Source organism: Nematolebias whitei, chromosome 10 (genome assembly GCF_014905685.2).
Source record: "Nematolebias whitei isolate Nwh7 chromosome 10, NemWhi1, whole genome shotgun sequence".
Taxonomy (NCBI): Eukaryota; Metazoa; Chordata; class Actinopteri; order Cyprinodontiformes; family Rivulidae; genus Nematolebias; species Nematolebias whitei.
In genome coordinates this window covers 5755657-5766419 of record NC_056507.1, presented here as the reverse complement: position 1 = coordinate 5766419, position 10763 = coordinate 5755657, and the positions used below count along the sequence as shown (strand labels likewise).

Genomic DNA, 10763 nt, shown 5'->3' with positions numbered 1-10763 from the left:
GTATTCAGGAGCTGTCTACAAAAAGAAAAACAACACGGAACATCAGGCCTTGAGTTTGACATCTTAAATTCAGATTTTTCTGGCCCACGAGACCTTTCATCTAGACCAGGGTCAGGGGTGTCCAAACATTTTCATTGATGGGCCAGAACTGTCTAGATCACATATGTCAAACTCAAGGCCCGGGGGCCGAATGTGGCCCTTGTTGACATCTTATCTGGCCCCCAAGATGATATGTCAAACGTAAAATACTTTTTTCAGTTGAATTTTTTTCAGTAATCTTTAATTATGATGTCAAAAGTTGAACAGGGAACATCAAATAAGACCAATCAAAAATTTTTTGAGGAACCTGCAACCAAGAAAAGATGTTGGGTATCTAATTTGAGTTAATGTAGATTCTGTAACTGGCCCTTTGTTTGAAAGAAAAATAATTTTTGGACCCCTTTTGTGAGTGAGTTTGACACCCTAAACTGTAACCTCTCTTCAGCTCTGAAAGAAGACGGACATAAATTTTAAAGCCCAAAAATTGTCAAATACTTTTGATATTGGTGTACTGAAGTAGCCTCGTCAAAAACAACTAAAGAAATAAAGCAGTCCTTGCAACTCCAAAGAGTTGCAAACTTTCTTTTGACTGGATATTAAGCACTTTGATTATTGTTGATTCAGACGAGCAGTCTCACTTAAATAACAAATGCACACCTCAGCACAAACCATGCACCATTCCATTAGTCGCTACTCTAATAAAGCTTTGCAAAGTCTGACGCACGTCTAGATTCAATCAAAACGTAGCACTGATGTGCGTCTGTAACTTTAATCTTTGTGTTTTATTTGGCACAGACTTTTGGGAGACCGTCGTTTTATCTCAGACATGAAACGACAGTGGCGCTGTTGCTTCAGTATCCCAGCTGCAGACAATAACTTGAGCCAGTTCATGAAGCTTTATTGCTCTTTCATGCAACCAGTTTGTGTTTTTATCTCCACAATTACCAGATTGTCTTCATAAATTTAACTCATTAACTTCTTTATGCACAACCATTTCTCTTGTTTCATTACTTTCGCTGCTCCTACACTTTTCTCACACTTTCTCCATGCTCTCCTTTCATTTCATTAATGCATCCCCTCCTCCTCTTTCCATCGAGCTGTTTCTTTCAGCTTCAAAATAGGAAATAATCTCAGCTCATCCCAACCAACTTTTCTGAACTGTGGTTTATTCTTTAGTCTCCTCATTTAAACAAACAGCCGTTTACTGTTGATAGAGATTAATCAGCTGGAGGTGGGTGTGACGTCACTTTACAATATTAATTAAAAAGTTACAAAAAGAAATTTCCACAGCAGATAAAATGAATGGATCTGAGAAAGTGAGATGATAAGTAAATGAAAACAAAGGACAGAAAATAAAAGATAAAGAAGAAAGAAAAGTAACATATTTGACGAGTACTTTATAGAAAAAAAAGATTAAAAACTTGAGACAAAACAGCGAGGAAGAAAATGTACGAATGAAATGTAGAAAAAGTGAAATAATCAAAATTCTCTCTCAGAAAGAGAATATATGAAAGAAAGTCAACATTTCTCTCATTTCTTTTACTCCTTCCATCCAAACAAGAACTGAGGGCTATTGTTTCTGAGAGTAGATCCGTGTCCTATCTGAGGAATCCAAACAACAATATGGGTCAACACACTGCTGACAACATAGGAAGGAAAGAGGAAGCATGAAAAAGGACATCATTGGAAAGAAGGAAATACAGCTAGAAAGTAACCAGGACACTGAAAATAAAGCAGGAATGATGAATAAGCCTGGAAGGTACAAATTGGATGTAGGATAAAGAAAGATGTAAATATACTTCCTATAGTTATTGTTGAACTGACCAATATAAAGAGGAGTCTGATCAGAGGAACAGCATATTACATTCACAGATATTGAGAGTAAAATATTCTTTGTAATGCAGACAAAATACATTTTTTCAGCAACAATCTTAAAAATAAAATCAACACTATGGCAGTTTGTGCGAGTCTGGGGCCCAGATAAACACTAGTGAACTGGGCTACACAGTTAGGATACCATGTCTAAAAAAAAATCCCTCAAGTGTATTTGACCTTGCATATTTCAGTCCCAGTAGCTCCCAGTCTGTGAGTGAAGTTGGACAAGAGCAGCTACTCAAACACAAAGTAAACAGCCCCAAGTGTGGAATTAAAGAGACAACGTAAACCTTGTTCGTCATTTCCAAAACGGTTTCAAGAGAGAACAAGACTCTTCTGGTAAACAACTAGTGTTTTTCGCCCTATACGTCGCAGTTGTTTGCGTAATTTACATGACCTGCGACTTATACGCCGAAGCAACTTATTTATGGATTCTTTCCCATATTTATAAACCGATTTTTGACTGAGATATGACAGTTTTCATTCATTCTTACTGAAAATATTGAACACTACCATTTTTAGCCACTAGATGGCACTAGATTAGTATAGCCGTTGTATCATTTAATAGGTAAAAGTGGCTATTAATGACACAATCGGCTTGCCAATGCCTTCCACCTTCGTCTGCCTGGAGCAACTGTCAAATCAGCTTCATTTCACTGCACACCTTTGCTATAATTTTGAGCAAACAATTGTTTTTAAGTGTTAATCTTGTTAAAGTCCTCCCGTGCACGCTCCCGCAGTCGCCACTTGGCAGCCAACTGATATTTGGCACACCGGCTCACATTTCCAGGTTGTCAGCAGTGACGCGTAACAAACACGACACGTCGGCGGTGACGCATAATAGATGTGACGTATATGGCGAAGTGACGTATTTATGGATTTTTCCACTTTATTAGACATTTTGGACTGATGCGACGGAAAATACAGTACTTTCATGAAAGGAAATAAAGTTCACTAAGGTGAAGAGTGGGGTGAAAGGTTGGGCTACTGAGGTCTTCTTTCTTTTACAGAGTTCTAATCTGAAATCATTTCTATTAAAAGGTAAATATTAACTTTGACATGTGACCTTCTGAAGTAAACCAATTCTTGTTACTGAAAAGTCCTTTATCTACGGCTCGTATATATGTGGTCTTATAAGCACAATGTTTGGTTTCTTTCACAGCCTTTCACGTTTTTGACCATTTTTACCTGATTTAAAAATGTCTTATCTCTGTGATGCTTACCATCGCAGGTGAAAGTTACAGGCTGCTGAGATTCAGAGATTTCGATGGAGACTTTGACAGAGCAGCTGCTGTCACCTCCACCGTCCCTCTGGGTGATGACGGGGCTGAGCACGAAGCCAGGGTTGGTCGTAATGTCATCATGAGGAAACTTGGAACGCAGGCTGCAGGAGGGGAAAGAAGGGGACACAACAAGAAGAGAGTAAAAAAATAAATTTAAAAAATGACCAGTATAAAGAAATCATGGGAAGACAGCCAGGAATATCAGAGTCAGAGTCAGAGTCAGAGTCAGAGTTTCTTTATTGTCATTCGCACCTCTTGTGGTACATGTGGTGGAGCGAAATTATGTACACAGGGTCCCAGTTACATCCAACAATAAAATGTATAAGAAAAACAGTAATAACATCTAAGATATGAACTAAGAAAAACATCAACTAAATATACACTAAGCACTCATAACATAAAACATTGAACATCAGCACAAACATGAACATGAGTCTGTGAGCAGATGTGCATGCATGAACACATCAACATTGAAACAGATCAGCAGCAACATGAAACAGATCAGCAGCAACATGATATGGTTTTTCACAGTGATTATTCTAGTTAGAGATTCATGAGTCTAACAGCCTCAGGGTAGAAGCTGTTCCTCAGTCTAGTGGTTCTACACTTAATGCTCCTTAACCTCCTTCCTGAGGGGAGTGGGGCAAAAAGTGTGTGTGCTGGGTGGGTGGGGTCCTTCATGATGCAGGTGGCCCTCTTCCTGCATCTGGAGGTGTAGATGTCTGTGATGGTGGGGAGACTGACTCCAACAGATTTCTGTGCAGCCTTCACCACTCTCTGCAAAGCTTTTCTTTCTGCAGCTGTGCAGCCTCCATGCCACACATTGATGCTCGAGCACAGGATGCTCTCCACTGCACACCTGTAGAAGGAGGTGAGGACTGAGCTTCCCAGACCAGCTCGCCTCAGCCGTCTGAGGAAGTAGAGTCTCTGATGAGCTTTCTTGATCAGGCTGGTGGTGTTGCTCCAGCTGAGGTTGTCATTCATGTGTACACCCAAGTACTTGTAGCTGGAGACCACTTCCACCGCAGATCCTCTTATGTTCAGGGGGGTGTAGGTGTTTTTGTTCCTTCTGAAGTCCACAATCATCTCCTTTGTCTTCTTCACATTGATGTGAAGGTTATTCTCTCTGCACCAGCTCTCCAGGTGTTCCACCTCCTGCCTGTAGCTGGACTCATCATTGTTTGTGATGCATCCCACCACCGCTGTATCATCTGCAAACTTTACAATGTGACAGCCTGGATGGGTAGCTGCACAATCATATGTGAGCAGAGTAAACAGGAGGGGGCTCAACACACATCCCTGAGGGGAGCCAGTGCTGAGGGTTATGGTGGAGGAGGAGAGGTTGTGGATCCTCACTAACTGTGGTCTGTTTGTTAAAATATATAAACTAAATAAAGAAAAAACTAAAGGCTAAAACATGGTAAATTTAAAAAGACTAGATGGACTAGGATGTAAAAGAAGCAGAAAAACCTGAGTAGAAGTGATTTTTGCACGTTGCTTATGTTGAACAATAGAACGCAATGAAACTGTTTATCATTATTTTACAGAAGAAAGACAGAGTTCATCCCAACTGGAAGGGATGTGCAGATTTTGTTGGCCAATAAGAATGTGGGGAAGTCTGAGGATGACTTTATGTTCAAAGTTGAAGAGGATTTTCTTTTAGACATCATCACTCCACCCAAACTAAATACTGGTATGAGATATTTTGGACTGCCACAAGAGATGAACGCAGCAGTAAAACATGCAGTTAAGTATGTTTGCAGCCATTAAGCTATTCACAAAGAAAATAAGCAACATTTTCTAAAGCAAAAACTGATTTTTGTACTTTTTAACATTACTATTTACTTTAAAAAGCCTAAATTAAAAAGCCACATAAGCAGACTTTCTTTAAATAATTACCCTTTTCATCATTTCTCACTTAAAAAGCGACAGAAGTGTAAACAGGTTGCTTGACAAAAACAAAACTCAAAATGATTTAACTTTTGCATTTTAAATTAAACATTACACTGTATTTTTGATTGTAGGTTGCCACTTTTTAGGAGCTAAACATGCATACTATTCAGCTGATAGTTTGTATAAAATTAACCGGGCACAAAAGGGTTTGGGACCAATAATGTTTGACATGCAAAACAAAAACAACAACAAAAATACCTTGCTGTGTCTTCACAGAATGAAACAATCTCCAGGTTCTGAGCATCCAGCTCCTCCAGAGCAGCATTTTTCACCAAACCTTTTCCTTCTTCCTTCTCCTAAAGTACACAGAAAACAAACATGGCAACATGGTTACAAAACTAAAAGTACTAGGTATCTCTTAACTTAGTCCAGTTTTTAAAAATGTCCTGGAGAAGGCACATGGTCCAAAAATAGTGTTTATGTACAGGTTGTGAATTGACAGTAAATAAAAACAAACACTTCAAAGATCTTAGCAAATGATAAGACTGTTAAAGGCTTGTAATTTATGTTAAAGAACAAAGAAAGGGGCAATCTAATAACAAAAAAACCCCCCAGCTCTATCAATCCTACAGCAACATCAGTGTTTTGTCAATGTTTATTGTGACAAATCAACATTAAAAATGCATGTTCACGTGAATCCGCAGTAGTTTCCATGCCAGCGCTGGGTTGCCAGATAGGAAATGAAGGAATGAAGGAAATGAAGTCACTTTAAAATTATAGTATTGTGACCCAAACTATATGTGCAGAGTGTGGTGCACTTTCTTGGAGGGGGAAGGTTGAAAGATGAGGTGTGGGCTGTGCACAGAAATGGAAGGGGTCTGAAAAGGGTAATTACAGTATATCTGGTAACAGTAATGCTGGGCTTTAAAGAGACGCACGTGCAGTTGCAGCATGAAAACAAAGCAGTTGTCTCCAACATGGTGAACTCAGAAACCTGTGTTTTGACCAAGGATGAGGTTGGGCTGCTCCTGCACGCTGAAAAGTGTGAACAGCACAAACAGAACTTGGATATCAGCCGTTGGTGACTGTTGATCTGAAACCACTGACGGCGCCACCAGGGTGGGGGTGGGGGGTGTTGAATGAATGGCTGAACCGCAGCAGATGGGCTTCAGTGACAGAATCTTAGTTTAACATTTAATTGTTTGGGTTTTATTTGACCAACGGTTTAATTTAAACAGTAGATCTCAATCCTTTAACTTTAGTTAGCTTCATTATATGCAGCTTCAAAATAAATGGAAGAAATATTTTTGTTACATCCATTTTTATGAAAACATAAAAATGTTGGGAACTGAGTTTAAAGCGCTGTAACTCAAATTATTTCTTGTCACCATTTCTTTTATGAATACAGCTCCTTTGGGACTGACTGGCCCGATGCCGGGCATCTCGCCTCTGCTCTTTAACAGCTGTGTGAGTGCCAGCTGCTGAGGAATGTGCTTCCTGTGGCACAGGAAATAAGAAGTGAAATGGCCCCGCCTCTTCCTGCATTAGGCCATCTGCTAAAATGCTCAGTCATTGCTTGAAAATCTGTGCCTGACATCATTCTCAACAGGGGGTGGGGGGCGGTGTACAGGAATAGAAGAAAAGGGTTGAACAAAGATGCTTGGCATGTCAAAATAATAGTTTATTCCTTGTTTAGAACCACAAAGATGACTTTAGGATCAAAGACAGCCTGAAACGTTTCATCCAGAAAAACTTCTTGAAGCTTGACAAGAAGATGCATGTTGAGAGTCAGGTTGTCTTCACTACTTTAACTAACGGTGCTTTGCCACAGTCTCAACTCTCGTCGGTTCTAAACAAAAGCGCTACAGTTAATGGTCTACCCACTGCTGGCACCCACCCCCACTCAGTCCGGTTTATGGGACCAACTTTGTTTGAGTTTCCAAGCAGACTGCTCCGAGGTGATGATTCTGACGCAAGCAGGCAGCAGCGGATTGGCCAGCGGAGCTACGTCACCGGATGACCTGCCCGGCAAAACTGCAACCTACGTCTGAACCGCCACTTCCTCATCGTGTTGATGGACGGCTCCACAAGAAATGAACCCATTTACAGAGAGATATCAGAGATGATGGCACAACGAGGCTACACACGAACTTATAAGCAGTGCTGAGATAAGCCAAAGAAGTTGAAGTTCAACTATAGGGCAATTAAGGACCGCAACGGGCGGAGTGGCTCGAACACAATGGCTTGTTACAAGACCGCCCAATTTGCATTGGTGATCCCGCCCACAGAGCGGAGAAGCAAGTCAAAGTGGCAAATCACCTACACCTGAGAAGAACTGATAAATAGTCGCACTTACTAATGGCAAAGCAGATTTAGTGGAGAGTTTTGAGAACCCCAATGATTGCGGTTATGTCGTCTGGAGCAGCAGCACTTACTGGGTCTCTCATGGCAAACTGGCCTCTGGGAAGGAGTCAGGCTGAGAATGATTTTAAGTTTTTGATCAATAACAGGTCACCTCATCTGAAAAAGGGAAACATGGGTGCATTCCTGGAGCTAGGCCTGAAGAGGAGGCTCCCCGATGAGCCTTGTTGCTTGGCCAAGCCTTAGCCAGCTATCTGTGGGTAAACCACTTGAGGATAGAGAAGTCAACATCACGTGCAGTGTAAGTCAGGTGGCCAGGTGAGAGCGGGACACTGGCATCAAAAACTGGCTTTGTGGTCATAGAATCTAGATGTTTGTAAAAAAACAAGATTCTGAATAAAAGTGGTTGAAATTATATTCCTCCGTTAAGTAGCTGGGCTCGGACTTATAAGATGAGCTTCATCACTTGAAGGGAGCTTGGAGTAGAGCTGCTGCTCCTCTGCATCATTTTTTATACGACTGTCTCTATTGTTGTCCGTACCTCATCTGTGTTTTGTGTTTAAAACAGGTCTCTCTTGTAAACGAGTCCTCGAGGCTCAAGCTGACTTTAAGAAAATGCCATTATAATTGAAGTAATTCTGTCTTAATTCCACTAAAAATAAGACATTTTTTTCCAGTCGCTGAATGGAATCTTTATTATCAAGATTGGAATAAATATTCATAATAATACGAACAGAGAATAAGGCGACAAAGATTGACAAAGACAATAAGGTAGGAATAGCAGAGTGAAAAAAAATATAAAGGATCAACGGAAACAGAAGTTGGAAAAAGAAATACGAAAGGAAACTCGACTGGGGAAAAAAGCAGCAAGTAAAAAGAGCATCAACAATTTGTTTGGAATCTGGGAGGCTTTGGCGTTCAACTAATTGTCACGTGCACACAGCAACCATGACGAGCTCGTTTGTGTTTCGCACACACGGCTGCAGAGTGAGAAACGTGAGCGTTTGAAGTCATGGGAACGGCTTCATTAGATTCACATGTTGACTACCCCCCCTCCCCCATTTCACTGCTCGTCCTGTGAAGTTTCACAACACTGACTGTAATTCCAGGAACACACTGTGCAACATAAAGGAAGACTAGACAACAGCTCATTCTGAGCAACTTCAGTGGACAGGAAGCCTTTTGTAACCTCTGATTTGCACCAGTTCTACTAAACAGGCTCAGGTTTAATCAGCTGAACTGGAATCTCGGGGTCAGGTCTGGCTGGGGTCAATTTCTTTATGCATTCTGTGAATACGCATGCAATAAGTAAATCCTGTCTATAACTGGACAGAAAAAAACAATGCAAATTGAATTTTATGAGTTACAGAAAACAATCATTTGCCTTTTACTTTTAAAAGTCTCAAAAACATTACTAAAGGCACTTCAAAGACATGCATCAGGAACATGCTCATTTCTGAAAGTCTATTTGATTCTGAACTGCAGAGATTAATAATAGAAAAGAGTATGTAAAAAAAAAAAAAAACATTTAAATGGTTTGAAGTTAAATGAAGCTACGAGAAAAATAACTATAAAGCCAGATACTACACTGACCTTCCATCATTCCTAATGTTGACGAGCATATTTGATCTGGTGAAGTCATTCATACCTAAACCTAAAGTAAATAGTGATTTAGGTCAATTTGAACCCTTTGTGATGGCCCTAATGCATCTTAAGCTAAACCTTCCTGTGCATGATTTGGCTTTTCGATTGCAAACTTCTGCCTCAACCGTCTCCAGGACATTTCTGATGGTTTTACATGTTTTATATACACGTCTAATGAAGCTGCTGTACTGGCCCTAACGAACTGAGCAAAACCGTGCCGCTGGAATTCCAAAAACATTCGACAAAAAACAGCTGTTGTAAGTGACTGCTTTAAAGTGTTTACTCAAAGGCCTAAAGACTTGTTGGCACGTGCACAGACACGGTCAAATTATAAGCTCGGACTTATAGTGAAGTTTTTAATAGGTATCACCCCGCAAGGTTCAGTGTCTTTTCTGTCCAAAGCATGGGGTGGCAGTGCAAGTGACAAGTGCATAACTTAAAACTGTGGTTTGCTATTGAAACTACTTCCAGGTGACCTCATACTAGCTGATTGTGGTTTTTCAACATACAGGACTGTCTAGAAACATACTGTGCAGAGGTAAACATTCATGGATATCTGCAGTCGACATGGAAACCACAAGTTAAACCAACAGGTCGACCTCGGGGAAAAAAACCTGTCTTGTCGAAGCTTCAAAATTCACGGTTGAAACCCGTGCCTTGATGTAAAAAGTTGTTTTTCTCTGCAAAAAGAAGCTGAGAACTTGTTCACTGATTTTTATTAAACGCTTTGTGTGAAAAATGCTATGCCAAAGAGCTCAAACCACACCGAGCATCCGCCATTTTAAGAACCAAACAGAGACAGCCCATGTCATGTCAAGGGGCCTCCCTCCCATTTTTCTTAAAGAGACACGCTGCTCGCGCCCTCACTATCCATCCTTCGGTTCAAACAGTCTTATACTGCCATCCAGTGGTTGGAAAAAAGGTACATGCAAAAAAAAAAAAATTAGCAAACATTTCTTCTTAAATTTAACAATAATTACTAATTATTGTTAAATTTCAAACAATATCGTTTATCGCAATAATTTCTGAGACAATTAATCGCCCAGAAAAATTTGTTATCATGACAGGCCTACTTGTGAGAAACAAAAAAAAAAAAAACTATGCTTCAAGCACGTCAGCCAGAAGACTACCTAATCAAAAATGTTTACGGCTTGCCAATAGTTGACTAAATTGTGCCAGTCGCATGTGCACTCATCAACTCGTGTGACTCTGTAGTCTCACTAACTTGAGCATAAAGAGGGAATTGACACTACTGAGCGACTACTGTGTAATGTTTGCATTATTGTAAATTGTTATGGCATAAGATTGTGAATGAATACAAGTCACACCTCTGGAAGACCAGAGTACCAAAGTTGTTCACACGGTTACATGTGCTTTGTTGCAAAAGATGTGTTTGTTACAATGTGTTTATTCTGTACCCCAATATTTGATAAGTTGCATATAGATGTCATTTTGATTCAAAGGCATAACAAATCACCCCGAGTTGTCATACTGTATTTTCAGCTAACACAATTCCTAATTATAAGCTTTTACTTTGAACTTCATCTAACATAGGTGATCATCAGGAACCCTACACCAACTAGCATATTTTATGTTTTGTACATGCCAATAAAACATACACTAAATTGGTAAGTTGCCAAGAACAATCACTACATATATGTTTTATTT

General features: G+C 40.1%; 1 protein-coding gene across 1 annotated transcript in view; it reads right to left on the bottom strand.

The window, feature by feature from the left end:
• The window catches only part of pik3c2a (phosphatidylinositol-4-phosphate 3-kinase, catalytic subunit type 2 alpha), a 64888-nt gene that overhangs the window by 34289 nt on the left and 19836 nt on the right, over window positions 1–10763 (bottom strand). The window contains exons 3-4 of the mRNA XM_037683093.1: window positions 5349–5446; window positions 3138–3298 (exon numbers count right to left, since the gene is read on the bottom strand). Of these exons, the coding sequence (XP_037539021.1) occupies window positions 3138–3298; window positions 5349–5446 (259 nt within the window). The remainder of the gene's footprint in view (window positions 1–3137; window positions 3299–5348; window positions 5447–10763) is intronic.